The sequence below is a fragment of the Lampris incognitus genome, chromosome 5 (assembly GCF_029633865.1).
Source record: "Lampris incognitus isolate fLamInc1 chromosome 5, fLamInc1.hap2, whole genome shotgun sequence".
Taxonomy (NCBI): Eukaryota; Metazoa; Chordata; class Actinopteri; order Lampriformes; family Lampridae; genus Lampris; species Lampris incognitus.
The window spans coordinates 43,935,687-43,951,947 of NC_079215.1; the positions used below are offsets into that span (position 1 = coordinate 43,935,687).

The window sequence follows — 16,261 nt, forward strand, 5'->3', positions numbered from 1 at the left end:
ACTGGACCATGAACAATGAAGTCAGCTGTAGAGTTTAATTAGAAAATACTCTGATGTCTTCAGTGCTTATGAGTGAGACTATGGAAGAACGGATCAAGTTAGACACTGTATCAAGACAGGTGATATGCAACCCATCAAGCAGCGAGCCTACAGAGCATCACCCAACATCTGAGCTGAAATAGACAGGCAAGTTCAGGAACTATTTGACAATGACCTCATCAAAAAGAGCTGTAGCCCATGGTCTTCACCTGTCATTTTGCATCACCCAACATCCGAGCTGAAATAGACAGGCAAGTTCAGGAGCTACTTAACAATGACATCATCGAAAAGAGCTGTAGCCCATGGTCTTCCCCTGTAATTTTAGTGAAGAAAAAGGATGGCAGTTATCAATTTTGTATCGATTTCAGGAAAGTGAATGCTGTCACTGTGAAAGATTAATATCCCTTGCCACGTACAGCAGATGCCTTAGATAGCTTGTCAGGCTCATTTTGGTTCAGCTCTATGAGTCTATCCAGGGGCTACAGGCAAGTGGGATTCGAATCCAAGGACAATCAGAAAACTGCATTCACCACTGGAAGAACTCTATACTAGTTTAAAACCATGCTGATGGGGTTGACAAATGCACCCCTGATGTTTCAAAGATTGATGGAGTTGATGCTTTGTGACCTCCACTGGAATGAGTGTCTCATTTACCTGGACAATGTGCTCATTCTTAGCCAAACCTTCCCTGACCACCTAAAAACCTTGAAGGAGTCTTAAGCCATTTCCCTTCTGTTGGCCTCAAGCTGGAAACCACCAAATGCTGCTTAGGATGCAGCCAAGTAACTTTTGTAGGGCATACTGTTTCCGGCCAAGGTCTCCAGCCTGACGCAAAAATCTAGACAAAGTTCATGAGTGGCCAACCCCCAGAACAACCACTGAGGTGAGAGCCTTTGTAGGTTTTTGTTTGTACTACAGACACTTTTTCAGGAACCTTTCAGTGATTGCATCACCTCTTCATGCTCTTACACAAAAGGGTGCTCTGTTCAGATGGATGTCTGAATGTGAAGATGGTTTTCAGCCTTTGCAGTATGCCCTCACCAATCCCCCTGTAGTGGCTCACCCCATCTTCTCTCAGCCATTCCTGCTATACACTGATGTGTCCCAGGAGTCCATGGGAAGTGTGCTAGCTCAAATTCAAGACCACAGAGAGCGAGTTATAGTATGCAAGTAGCACCTTGACCCCATCACAGCGAAAATGGCCCACATATGATCATGTGTTGTGGGGTATTGTGTGGTCTGTGAGGCATTTCAAGCATTTCATCTCGGGTACCATGTTCAAGATCATTATCGACCATAAGCTGAGGGAGAACACCAGCTGATGGTGACCAAAGGGTTATTAGTTATTTTAAAAAAAGAGTGAATGGATCATATGACGTATTATGTTAGTCATTGTATAGTGGTTATACATGTTTCAGGATTTATGTGAAGACCATTGAAATGACGACACTTCTTTTGTTGCAGAGGACGATTGTAATGTTGGGATGGAGTTCAGAATAAAATTAATTTCTGCTATTAGTTATTTTAAAAATGAGGAATGCATGGGTAATATCACGTGTATTGTCAGTCAATGTACAGTAGTTAATTGGGTTTGACCGCCTTGTTTTAGTTCCTAGTGGGAGCATTTTTAGTAAGGGACATGTAAGCGAGAGAGAGCGGACGTAGTATAATCGAGTGGTACACAGAGTTGATATCTTTCCAGACCGTGCTGTTTGGTCAGAGAAGTAATGAAGTCAACGGAACCCAATTGTAGTCCGTGTGGTTTATCTTCAGCCTGGAGACTGTGAAGCAGAATATAATCCAGTGAGTCAAGTAAACTCTTTATGAGACAGTACAAGCCTGTTTCATGCTGTCGCAGCCGTTAATTTGGTTTTTGGTAAATGCTTTTGCGCTTGTGTTTATTCCTTCAAATTTATTCAAATGAAGTGTCATGTATGAATGTGTTTACTACTGTATATTGTATATTATTGTTTTTTTATGGATTGTTTTCTGGTGTGATAGAAGTTGGGTGCGCATCTTCGCACACGGCTGGCCCCCTGCTGGTTATGGGAGGGGGTGTTACAGCTCTAGTGCCGTGTGTATGTGTGTAAATTTCCCTCTCCAGGTAATGTCCCTCCTCCTGTGGAGCCGCTGGTTAAACCCAGGTGATTCCAATCCCTTGTCAGCTGGGTCTATTACTTGGAGAGAAACGCCCAGCAGGGGGGGCCATGGTTGGTAGCCAGAGGGTTTGGACACTAAATATCGGGTGACCGAAGCGGCAGTTGCAAAGTCTTTTGACCGCTATCGCTATTTAAGTTTGTTTCATGCCATAAGTGGTCTTTTCGTTTCTTTATTTTGTTAACTTAGAAACAAGTTTGGAACTTTTTGAGTTTGTAAATAAACGTAATTATGTTTTGAAGTGGCGAGTGGCAAAGGTTTTTTTTTCTTTTTGGAAGTGAGTCAAAGCCGACCCGTCTTCTGAGCCCGCGGCTTTTATTGTGGAAAAGCCGACACACATGCCACAAGCAATCACCAGCTGTCAATTGACCTTTCGCAAAGTACCGCCCCAGAATGGTGCTTGTCCAATCCTACCTTAGCAACGGTCCGTCAAGCTTTCAAACACACAGCAAAATGCTGAAACGGTGTGCCTATGGGATCTGCAAATCGGATACTAGATATCTGAACAGTTTGGAGGGGGTGTAATTTTCTTTCCCCTCCTGAAACCCAGAATGCAAGAAGCGCAATGTCGGCAATAGATTTCGCAGTATAGCAGACCGCATGGCCAGCTTAATCCATCCAAAATCAATAAAAATACCTGTCTGCTCCAAGCTAAGCTTGCTACTAGCTATTATTGATAGCTAATACAGCTAACGTATTGTTACTGTTACTTTTACACACACAATGCGCTGATTTCTTCCTTCATGTTTTGGTGTTTTCCGGCTACTTACTGGATAGTTCTGAAATGCTTGACGGGCATAGCAACAGTAACCAAGGGGGGCGGGACTTTGTGAAAGGTCAATTGATTGTGGCATGAAACCGGCTTGTGCTGTCTCATAAAGAATTTACTTTACTCACTGGATTATTTTGCTCATTTGTTGAGTACTTTCCCTACCATTGAGTGTTTCTTTTAACAAAGTTTTATGTATATATTAGTGTCGAACCATAGGATTACAATAACATGACAACATAATCCAAGTCAACATTGTATAACATTTCATACAATTTAATAGAATATGGGCTAAAGCAAATTAAGCCATTACAGTGTTATTCAGTGAACGTTTCACTTGTTTGTGTTTCACGGTATCATCATATTTCACAGCCAATCCGTCTCTCACTCTTATCTCAAGTTTACCAGACATACAATATTTATTTCTCTTTCCCTCAAGGGAGTGCTTTCATTCACTATCTGCCTGAAACACCTCCACATAGTACTGATAGTTCCCCCTGTCTCTGTCTCTCTGCCCTTCCTCTCCTTTTGCCTTCCAGGATGAAAAGAACCAAGTCCTCATCACAAATGCGTGGCTGCAGCTGGTAAGTCACCACCTCAACCACTTTGTGTGATCATTTCTTAATCATTGTCACTTTTGAGTTAATTTTGGTGTGTGTGTGTACGTTTGTGTGAATGTGTGTACACTGGTGTATGTACATTGTTTGTGTGCATATCTATGGCCTGTAAAAAAAGTTTTTTTATTGTTGTTTGTTTTGTTTTTTTACCGCGCGCATTTCATTTGTTTTCAATTTAGCCGCAACATAAGTGTGTTCAGCTTCGTGGCTGTTGATATTGTGGTTGCAGCTTTTTTGCAGGCAATGCTAAGGGTGCCCAAAGATAAAAAATAATTTAACCTTGAGAGCTTCTCGGTGCACCTCTTCAATCTAGTGACAAGAATCTAACAATCATAATATAATTTCTCTTCCTTCTCATTGTCTGTTGATTAGCATCAACATGGAGGAGTCAAGTGAAGTCAGATTTATTTGTATAGCCCAATATTACAAATTTGCCTCTGTGGGCTTTAATAATGATAGTAATAATAACTTTTTTTTATATAGCAATTTTCTAAGACAATGTTACAAAGTGCTTTACACAAAATAAATGAATAAACCCAGACAAGACAAAAATAAGAGTAAGACCAAATAAGTAAGAGTGAAAATAAAAACAGAATAAATAAATAAAAGCAAATAAACATTTGTAAAAGTTTTCATAAAAAGAAAAGTTTTAAAACGAGATTTAAAATAAGCTAGAGACTTGGTTTGTCATAGTTCAACAGGAAGAGAGTTCCATAGTGTTGGGGCTCTAACAGCAAAAGCCTGATCATCACCCTTTGTAACAAACCGAGATCTGGGAATAACCAGCAGGGCTCCATCTAGTGGTTTTAATTTTCGAAAGGACACATACCAAGTCATTAAATCACAAATGTATGTAAGAGCAAGACCATTTAAAGTTTTAAAAGTGAGCAATAATTTTTTAAAATAAATTCGAAATATAACAGGGAGCCAGTGTAGGGAGGCAAGCGCAGGAGTGATATGGTCATGCCTCTTTGTCCTGGTAATGAGCCAAGCAGCAGCATTTTGTACCAACTGCAGACAGTGAAGGAAGCCCTCCAATAGTCAAGCCGAAAATAGATAAAAGCATGTACAACTTTTTGCAGATCGGCAATTCATAAAAATGACCCAAATTTGGGGATTACTTTAACCTGGAGAAAGCATGACGAAACAACATGTTTGATTTGATTATCAAAACTGAGGTTAGCATCAACATTACCCCAAGACTCCTAGCAGCATGGTTAAGACTACCTGACAGATCACCAAGATTCGTAACAAAAGGGACGAAACAGAATGACCTCAGATTTATCATCATTAAATTTGAGAAAATGTTTGGACAGCCTGGATTTAATGTCAGAGAGGCAAGTTGTGAGATTTTCTAGGACACTGGGTTCTGTGGGTTTTAGTGGAATGTACACTCACCGGCCACTTTATTAGGCACACCTGTCCAACTGCTCGTTAACGCAAATTTCTAATCAGCCAATCACATGGCAGCAACTCAATGCATTTAGGCATGTAGACATGGTCAAGACGATCTGCTGCAGTTCAAACCAAGCATCAGAATGGGGAACAAAGGTGATTTAAGTGACTTTGAACGTGGCATGGTTGTTGGTGCCAGACGGGCTGGTCTGAATATTTCAGAAACTGCTGATCTACTGGGATTTTCACGCACAACCATCTCTAGGGTTTACAGAGAATGGTCCGAAAAAGAGAAAATATCCAGTGAGTGGCATTTCTGTGGGCGAAAATGCCTTGTTGATGCCAGAGGTCAGAGGAGAATGGCCAGACTGGTTCGAGCTGATAGAAAGGCAACAGTAACTCAAATAACCACTCATTACAACCGAGGTATGCAGAAGAGCATCTCTGAACGCACAACACGTCGAACCTTGAGGCAGATGGGCTACAGCAGCAGAAGACCACACCGGGTGCCACTCCTGTCAGCTAAGAACAGGAAACTGAGGCTACAATTCGCACAGGCTCACCAAAATTGGACAATAGAAGACTGGAAAAACGTTGCCTGGTCTGATGAGTCTCGATTTCTGCTGCGACATTCGGATGGTAGGGTCAGAATTTGGCGTCAGCAACATGAAAGCATGGATCCATCCTGCCTTGTATCAATGGTTCAGGCTGGTGGTGGTGGTGTAATGGTATGGGGGATATTTTCTTGGCACACTTTGGGCCCCTTAGTACCAATTGAGCATCGTGTCAACGCCACAGCCTACCTGAGTATTGTTGCTGACAATGTCCATCCCTTTATGACCACAGTGTTCCCATCTTCTGATGGCTACTTCCAGCAGGATAACGCGCCATGTCATAAAGCTCGAATCATCTCAGACTGGTTTCTTGAACATGACAATGAGTTCACTGTACTCAAATGGCCTCCACAGTCACCAGATCTCAATCCAATAGAGCACCTTTGGGATGTGGTGGACCGGGAGATTCGCATCATGGATGTGCAGCCGACAAATCTGCAGCAACTGCGTGATGCTATCATGTCAATATGGACCAAACTCTCTGAGGAATGTTTCCAGTACCTTGTTGAATCTATGCCATGAAGGATTAAGGCAGTTCTGAAGGCAAAAGGGGGTCCAACCCAGTACTAGCAAGGTGTACCTAATAAAGTGGCCAGTGAGTGTATAACTGAATGTCGTCAGCATAAACATGGTAGAGTGCATAAGGATTTTGAATAACCTGGCTACGGGGCAGCATGTATATAGAAAAGAGAAGGGGGCCAAGAACTTAGCCTTGAGGGACACTACAACTCAACTGAGCCACCAAGGAGGTTGAGTTACCCAGAACAACGGAATAAAATTCTGTTGGTGAGATAAGAGTGTAATAAGCTTAGAGCTGAGCCCTTGATGCAAACCCAAGTCTCTAAGCGATGTGAGAGGATGTTGTGATCGACTGTGTCAAAGGCAGCAGTTAAGTCTAAAAGAACTAAAATTGAGTAGTCACCTCTGTCTGCAGTCAGCAGTAGGTCATTAGTGACCTTAACTAGGGCTGTCTCGGTACTATTAAGTGCTCTAAAACCAGACTGGGAGCTATTAAAACCATTTGTGTTCATAAAAGAAATAAATTAAATAAATAAATACATAAATAAAAAATTAAGAAGAAATTACTCTCGCCAGAACTTTAGATAGAAAAGACAATTTGGACATTGGTCTGTACAACATCCTGTCATTAGACCCTCGCATCAGATAAGGAACAACTCCCTAAAAAAACAAAAAAAAACCCCAAAAATAAACCCTTTAACAGGGAGAGCAACAGAGGAAGGAAATCTCTCCCGAGACAGAGAGACATGTAATGGATGTTGCGTGTACAGAATAAACACAATTTACGGAATACAGCGTCGAAACAGGATAACAGAGTTATAATGGAATTTTAAGCTATATGAAGAATATGAGGAAGACATCGCCAAGCAGTGTCCAGATGCCACTAGAACAGCCTAGGACCTGAACCACATGGCCACCATCACTGAGTAGACCTGACAGGAGGACAGACTACACATGCACACAGGGGAGACTGACATCACACCATCCACATATGTTGGAGAAGAGACAAGAAAAATTATTAGTCACACATTGGAGTGAGAGAAGGATATAACATTGAAATAGGATAACACAGTTATATGGATTTATAAGATATATAAAAAATGTGAAGAGAAGGATATAAAGCAGTGTCCAGGTGGCTACCACCATCACCATGGGGCCCTGGGAGGAGGACAGACTACACGTTCACATGGGGGAGACTCGCATCACACCATTCACATACAAAGGAGAGGAGAAAGGAGAAGACATTCTGAGAGAGAAAAAACGTGAAAGAAGAGAACAGTTTTCAATAGTGATTAATCTATAATCTCACCAGCAGAACAGTACTTGGTAAATTAATTGAGAAAGAAACGAACCCACCATGCAGTACAGGTTGTGACATATTCAATTTAAAAGCAACTAATTGTAGGTTAAGGCAAAAAGATGAGTTTTAAGTTTGGATTTAAAGCACTCAACAGATTTCTGATTGGCTGACGGCAGCAAGCAGATTATTCCATAAATTGTATTTTATCATTAACTGTGTTGCATTTTATACTCTATACTGCTTATATTTTGCACTCATATTATTTAGACTCTACTTTTTATTGCTGATATTTTATATTTCTTATCTCTTTTATTTATGCACCATTTTGAGGTTGACACACCTGCAATTTCTTTGTGCTTGGCACAATGACAATACATTTTCCCTTTCACAAGAATGGGGCCTGATAGGAAAAGGCCCTGCCACCAGCTATCTTCTTTTTAACTTTGGGTACACACAGAAGCCCTGTATTTTCAGAATAGAGAGCTCGAGATGGAATGTACAGTTTAAGGAGATCAGACAGCCCATTTAGGAATTTTTTTGAAAAATTTATTTTTCACTGCAGTATATATACAGTGCATCTGGAAAGTATTCACACCCCTTCACTTTCCCCACATTTTGTTATGTTACAACCTTATTCCATAATGGATTAAATTCCTTTTTTTTCTCATCAATCTACATACAATACCCCATAATGACAAAGTTAAAAAAGTTTTGTAGAAATTTTTGCACATTTATTAAAAATAAAAAACTGAAATATTGCATGTACATAAGTATTCACACCTTTTACTCAGTAGTTGGTTGATGAACCCTTGGCAGCGATTACAGCCTCAAGTCTTCTTGGGTATGGAGCTACAAGCTTGGCACACCTATATCTGGGGTATTTCTCCCATTCTTCTCTGCAGATCCTCTCGAGCTCTGTGAGGTTAGATGGGGAGCATCGCTGCACAGCTATTTTCAGGTCTTTCCAGAGATGTTCAATGGGGTTCAAGTCTGGGCTCTGGCTGGGCCGCTCGAGGACATTCGCAGACTTGTCCCGAAGCCACTCCTTTGTTGTCTTGGCTGTGTGCTTAGGGTCGTTGTCGTGTTGAAAGGTAAACCTTCGCCCCAATTTGAGGTCCTGAGCGCTCTGGAGCAGGTTTTTATCAAGGATATCTCTGTACTTTGCTCCATTCATCTTTCCCTCAATCCTGACTAGTCCCCCAGTTCCTGTCGCTGAAGAAAATCCCCACAGCATGATGCTGCCACTACCATGCTTCACTGTAGGGATGGTATTAGCAAGGTGATGAGAGGTGCCTGGTTTCCTCCAGACATGATGTTTGGCATTCAGGCCAAAGAGTTCAATCTTGGTTTCATCAGACCAGATAATCTTGTTTCTCATGGTCTGAGAGTCCTTTAGGTGCTTTCTGGCAAACTCCAAGCGAGCTGTCATGTGCCTTTTACTGAGCAGAGGCTTCCATCTGGCCACTCTACCATAAAGGCCTGATTGGTGGAGTGCTGCAGAGATGGTTCTCCCATCTCCACAGAGGAATGCTTGAGCTCTGTCAGAGTGACCATCAGGTTCTTGGTCACCTCCCTGACCAAGGCCCTTCTCCCCCGATTGCTCAGTTTGGCTGGGCGGCCAGCTCTAAGAGGAGTCCTGGTGGATCCAAACTTCTTCCATTTACGAATGATGGAGACCACGGTGCTCTTCGGGACCTTCAAATCTGTAGACATTTTTTTGTACCCTTCCCCAGATCTGTGCCTCGATACAATCCTGTCTCGGATGTCCACAGACAATTCCTTTTGACTTCATGGCTTGGTTTCTGCTCTGACATGCGCTGTCAACAGTGGGACCTTATATAGACAGGTGTGTGCCTTTCCAAATCATGTCCAATCCATTGAATTTACTACAGGTGGACTCCAATCAAGATGTAGAAACATCTCAAGGATGATCAGTGGAAACAGGATGAACCTGAGCTCAATTTTGAGTGTCATAGCAAATACTTATGTACATGCAATATTTCAGTTTTTTTATTTTTAATAAATTTGCAAAAATTTCTACAAAACCTTTTTCACTTTGCCATTATGGGGTATTGTATGTAGATTGATGAGAAAAAAAGGAATTTAATCCATTTTGGTATAAGGCTGTAACATAAAATGTTGGGAAAGTGAAGGGGTGTGAATACTTTCCGGATGCACTGTTACAACATTTATATCAAAACAATACGTTTCATTTTCCTCTGCCATTCAGGGTTTTTTTTTTAAACTTACAAGAGAAAGTTAAAAAAAAAAAAAATATCGAAGGAAAAAAAGGTGAACTTTTTAAGAACTTTATACAATTTGGGAGAGGTGAAGTGTGTACATAAGACTCTATACGGGAGAGAGGTGATATGAGGATTCCCAGTTTGTAGGAGTGTTAGGGTAGAGAGAGAGGGTGTATTAAAATCTAATTAATTCAATATGTCCACAAAATCTGGTCTTAAGGGCCTCACATATTTGACCCACTTGGTCCAGAATTTAACAGACTTATTTTTCTGAAGATTGAGGGAAAAAGTAATATTTTCCATAACATAAATGTCATTTACTATATCTATCCACTCCTGTATTGTGGGGGGTTCAGGAAGTAACCAACGCCTAGTGGGTGTTTTTTTTACAAGCACATGTCAAAATACCAAATAAATGTTCATCCGGCTGTCCTGCCTGGAGATCAGCATTTCCTAAGAATATTGTGGAAAATTGCAAGGGCAGACCATTGTTAAGTATGCTTTTCAATGCTTTGTGAAGCTCTGCCCAGAAAGGTCTTATCATTGGGCACTCCCAGAATATGTGCCGGTGGTTGGCTTCCTGACGTCCACACTGTCTGGTGTGCCCCCCCCCCCCCATCAATATGTGCTTTCTGTTTTGGTGCAATAAAAATCGAATAAAACACTTCGACCTGAACTCCTGCCATATGTGGGAGTTGGTGCATTTCCACTGGAATTTACATACATCAAGCTACTCCTCATTTGATATTATAAAGTTATCTTCTTTTTCCCATTTTTCTTTAATGTACTCTGTAGAGTAGGATTGTTTTGTCATAAGGCCTTTATAAAATCTCGAGATAACACCCTTTTTGAGTCTTTTGGATAAGCACCAATAAATATCCTCAGTATAGGATCATCAAAGTCTGTTTTATTTTAATGTTATGTTCAAAATGATTACGTATCTGGAGATATCTATAAAACATCAGATTTTTCAAGATCATATTCTGTCCTCACGTTTTAAAGTCTTTTAAGTGTCCCTTTTCTGTTGGGGAATAGAATGTTGTTATTCCTTTTGAAATCCAGCATTTAAATCTATAATCCATTTTATTAGGCTTGAACTCAGGATCATAGGTACACTATTGAATTACTTGTAATGTATGGCCCAGTTTACATTCTTCTCTTACCATATTCCATATTTTTAGTTGGGTGTTGGATTTGGATTTTGCACCTTATCTATAAACCTTCCTAATTTTTTGTGAGCCAATACTGCATGAATTGGAGGGTCATTCATAATGGAGACTTCAGTATATTTCCACCTGGCATGGAATGTTGGGTTACATATGTTGATTAAGAGTTTAGTCTGGGCTGCATAAAAATAATCCTTAAAATAGGGTAATGACATTCCTCTCTTCTCCCTTGGTAGTTGTAGAGTTTTGAGTTTAACCCTGGGGTTTTTCCCCTGACAAATAAATCTGGAAATTATCTTATTCAATTCGGAGAATTGTTTTGAAGAAATTTCGACAGGGAGTGGTTGAAATAAACAGATATATTGCGGAAGGATGTTCATCTTTACAGAATCAATTCGATGACTGAGACCAAGGAAAGAGACAGCATCCCAGCTGTGTATGTCGTCTTTAATTTTTGTTAAGAGGGGACCATAATTTATCTTTTTTTTTTTGGTTAGTATATTCCTAAATATTTCAATGAGTTCTGATTCCAGTTAAGGTGGAATTTTTCCCTAAGGTGTTTTGAGGATATATAATTAAAAGCCAAAATCTCCTTTTTCTTTAGATTTAGTTTGTATCCTCTGTAGCTACCAAATGTTTCTAGAAATTTCATTAATTCAGAAAAGGAGTTCGGGGGTTTACATAAATAAATCAAAATATCATCAGCGTACAGTGGTGGTCCTCTCCATTTATGCAGATGCCTTTGATGCTTCAGTCTGCCTTATCCACTGTGCAAGAGGCTCAATATTAAGCGCAAAGAGAAACGGTGAAATTGGGCACCCTTGTCTCGAACTATGCTTATTATATAATGTATGGATGCCCTTCACAAGGTTTTTGTGCAGGCCACATTTTTCAAGAACGTTGTATAAGAATAGCCAACTCACTGAATCAAAAGCCTTCTCAGCATCCAGACTAACTAAGAGGGCTTCCAATTTATTCTGTTGCATATGGTTTAATATGTGCAATGATCATCTAATATTATCATGAGCTTGTCTTTGTGGGAGTGTGTATAAGCTGGGGAAGGACCTTTTCCAGTCTTTTGGCAAGGATGGCTGTATATGATTTGTAATCAACATTCAGCACTGAAATTGGTCTTTATAATCCACATTTTAATCTGTCCTTTCCCTCCTTTGGGATAACTGAGATAACTGCTTCGCTCCATGATGGAGGCATTTTAGCATCCATTAAACATGTATTGCAAGCCCGAAGAAGGTTTGGTATTAACTCGAGTCGAAAAGCCTTATACCACTCTGATGGAAAGCCATCCAGACCAGGTGACTTATTAGCTTTGAGCCTGGAGATTGCGTTTTTTAGCTCTGTCTCAGTTACTGCAGCTGTTAATGTTTGATTTTGTTCCTCTGATAGAACAGGTAAATTGAGAGAATTAAGGAACTTTGTTGCTCGGCCTCTAAACGGGGTTGTGTGTACAAGGACTTGTAGTACTTTTTAAATGTTTTTTGTATTTCATCTTGTTTAAATTGTATAGTCTTAGAGTTTGGGTCCCTTATTTTGTATATTGTTTTATCCGCTTGTTGTTTTTGTAGTTTCCTTGCTAAAAGTTTAGTCGATTTGAGCCTGACGCATAGTATTTCTGTTTTGTAAATGTCTTTTTTTTATTTCCTGTGAATACAATATATTTATTTCATTTCTGGTGTTCTTTATTTTTGTCATCAGAATCGGTTTTTGTTCCCTTTTGTGTTGTGTCTCGAGATCTTTTAATTCTTTTTTTAAGGTTTATTAGTCTTAATTGTTTTTCTTTCTTTTCATATGCACAGAAAGATATAATTTTCCCCCTAACGACTGCTTTTAAGGTATCCCATACTGTAGCCGAATCAACCTCCCCCTTATCATTCTCTTCTAGAAACATTTGTATTTCCTCTCTCATTTGGTTCTTAAATTGTGGGTTGTTTAGGATACTTGTATTTAGCCTCCACAATGTTATCCCCGGGTTATCTCTGCTATGTATAGTGCAAGAGAGAGGTGCATGATCAGATAAGTCAATACTTCCAATATTGCAGCTATGCATTCTATGGCGTTCTCTCTTTAACACAAAGAAAAAAATCTATCCTTGACTATACATCATGGGGGCATGAATACAAAGTATAATCATGGCCTGATGGATACAAATCTCTCCAAAGATCTAATATGCCCAATTCTGCCATTAGAACATTGATTTCCTATGCAATAATGTAGCGGACGAGTTTTTTGATGAATCTAGTTTTGGGTTGAGACGTATGTTCCACTCTCCACCGCATATGACAATTCCTGTGGCCCCTCTCATCAAATCAAATATTTTTCGCTAAAAAGCAAAATCACTTCCAGGGGGGGCATAAATGCTACCCAGTGTTATGAGTGTCATCTATTTTTTCCTGAAACTAATATACGTATATCTGTCCCTTCCTTGTCCGAGACCTCTGAAAGTTGTTCAAATGGTACTTTTTGTGATATTAAAATTGCTACGCCTCTTCTATGACCTGATTTATAGGATGAATGATACACCCTCGAAGACCTTTTTATTTTTTTTTATTTTTATTTTTTTATATTTTTTCATGTTAAGATGAAGTGAAATGCCTGTCTTGCAGAAGCACTATCTGTGCATTTCCCCTTTTCATTTTTGACAGTGTTTGACTTCTCTTAGCTGGGTTTAAAATCCCATTCACGTTAAATGAAATAACTTTAAGGACTTGCTTATTCATAGTCTCCTACATTGATTACCACAAATAAACCTCTCCCGATGTCTTTACTGGCATTAGATTTGTACAAGAAAAATATCTCTCCCAGGGAACAAACATAGAACAAGAACCAAGTCAAAACAAGTTTTAACAAAACGCCACCGAAACCGTTATGAACAGTTGTTTCCGATGTTGAGGCTCGTTTCAAAAGAGCCTCACAGGGCTTTGTAAAGTCAACGCCCTCATAAGGGAATGTCCCACGTTGCAACAGAGGTGGGGCTCTAAGGTGCGGCCGCATGCTAGCCAATGTCCAAATAAAGTTGTAAATAATAGAGAGGTTATAGAGAGAGGGGAAAAACCCCCCAAAACAAAACACTTCGCCAATTAACAAGTCCCGACTCTTTTAATTAGTTAGAAAATGGAACTGTATGATTTATATGTATTTATATAAATAACCAAGGTGTGGCATAGCACTCAGAAATCAGATCAAACTTATCTGCATTTGGGCCAAAACTGTAGACTATCAGTCTCCTGTTTCGGGGGCTCGCCTTCTGAATTTCTGGAGTGTTTCTTTATATTGAGAGCAGAGGTTTTTCTTGGGCTGTGTGCTTCCTTCCGCTGAGTCAAGTTCCTGATCTCCACCCTGGTCGCACCGTCTCCCCGCCACCTGCCAGGTAGACAGCAGCCCAATCTCTTCTTGATCCGGAGTGGTGGAGAACTTCACCACAGTCACTGGGAATCCTCGTGAAGCTATATCCCTCATTGCCTCCGTAGCATCCTTGTATAGCCGGTAGGGCTGCAACTAACGATTATTTTGGTAGTCGACTAATCTGTCGATTATTGTTTCGATTAGTCGACTAATCTAACGATTATTTCTTTCACACCCTCCATCTGCTTCCTGAGGGCGCGGATCCTCTTCCGGGCTCCAGTGCACGTTTTACCTCACATGCTTAAGTCTGCACACTTGTGAATGTCGCCCTGTGTCTCTCTGCCTTAACATAACATGATCCCATAGCGAATTAAAATAATGACTCATGAAACATTTGAATTTGGAACTTGTTTTGGAGCTACTTGTTTAATCAAATGCATCATCAATCATAATTAAAACTAAATAAATACATTAAATAATACAAATGAAAGTGCAAGTCAAAACGTAAAGATAATGCACAAATAATGTTTTAAAAGTAACTCAAAATAGCAGCCTCTGCCCCAGCACCGCGGTTCTGATGGGGCTGTTAACCTGGTCCAGGAGGGGGACGTGGATCCACTCACTAGGCTCCACCATCTCCAACAGGAGGGGAGAATGAGTCAGCTCAGACAGACTTGTAGGTCTTTTGTTTGCTGTGTGTGAGTGAGAGGAGCTGTGTGTGTGTATATGTGTGTCTTACTCTGATCTCCTGCAGTTCATAAACACTTTAAATTGCAGTGCAGGAACGTGAGCATGTCGACGTGCTCTGGGGTGAGGTTGGCTCTCTTCTTTGAGGCGATGTTCCCAGCTGCTGAGAAGAGACGCTCAGAGGGAGTAGAAGTAGCTTGAATACACAAAAACGATTTTGCTTGTGATGCAAGGGTTGGATACTTTGCCTCATTCAATTTCCACCAAGACAGGGGACTCTGTCTTTGAGAGGGGCTGCTCTCCGAAGTACGTCAGCACTTCATTACTGATCGCTTGGTTGCGCGCATCCTGTTCATCATTGGTCTCACTGTCACTGGCTGTTGAGTCACATCCAAGCAGTGAATCGAGAGCTGAAACAGACCTATTTGTAGTTCCCTCAGCTGAGTCTGTGGCATCCTTGTCAGCTGATGCTGCTGTGGCTTCTTCATTCCCACTGGTGTGCTGGTTATTCACAGTACTCCCATCCTTGGACTGTAGGGCCAGAGCTTGTACTTTATTCTGAACACTGAACCTCTCCTCTGGTGTCAGGAATTTCAGTTTCCGAAATCGTGGGTCTAGTGCAGCTGCAATGATCTGTTTGCTTGGGTCATCATCTGTGATGGTGACCTCTCTTGACCAGCGTGCAGTGGTCTCCTCTGAAGCAGCCGCCTGGAAGGCCTGCACAGGAGCTGTATCATAGGCAGTGTGGGTGGACTTCAAAAGCCCTCTGACTAGTGGAGGCAGGGCGGAGACTGTCACATAGCTTTCACCACTCAAGTAGACAGTGGCACATTCAAAGGCCTGGAGAGCTTTGGCCAGTTCATCTAGCAGGGTCCACTGATCAGCTTTGAGGTCTAGGTATTGTTTCCCTCTCTGTGTTACTGCCGGGTCAGACAGAGTCGCAGTCAGTGGCCATCTCTGTTCCAGCATGCGAGTCACCATATAATAGGTGCTGTTCCACCTGGTAGAGACATCTTGGACAAGTTTGTGTTCCGGGGTCCCCATCTGTTTCTGCTTTGTCTTAAGCTTGCTTGAAGCCAGTTCGCTCCTTTTAAAGTGCTCGACGAGACACCTCGCTGCTCCCAGTGCTTTACTGATCTGAGGGTGTTTCAGTGCACGATTGATCACCAACTGTAAAGTGCGGCCTGCACAGCGGATAGACACCCACCCATATTTTTCCTGCAAGATGTTTGCAGCCAGTACGACATTGGAGCCATTGTCATGAACAACTGCCACAATCTTGCTTGGAGGGATCTCAAACCTTTCCACAGCCTGCTCAATCCATGCAGCAATGTTGGGTCCAGTGTACCGTTCTTCGAGTGGCATGGTTGTAAGGCAGAAGCTAGTGAGCTCCCA

At 41.1% G+C, this 16,261-nt stretch overlaps 1 protein-coding gene across 1 annotated transcript in view; it reads left to right on the forward strand.

The window, feature by feature from the left end:
- LOC130113010 (neuronal acetylcholine receptor subunit alpha-7-like) overlaps window positions 1-16,261 on the forward strand; it is a 146,112-nt gene that overhangs the window by 66,684 nt on the left and 63,167 nt on the right. Inside the window, exon 3 of the mRNA XM_056280527.1 lies at window positions 3,505-3,549. Within this exon, the coding sequence (XP_056136502.1) occupies window positions 3,505-3,549 (45 nt within the window). The remainder of the gene's footprint in view (window positions 1-3,504; window positions 3,550-16,261) is intronic.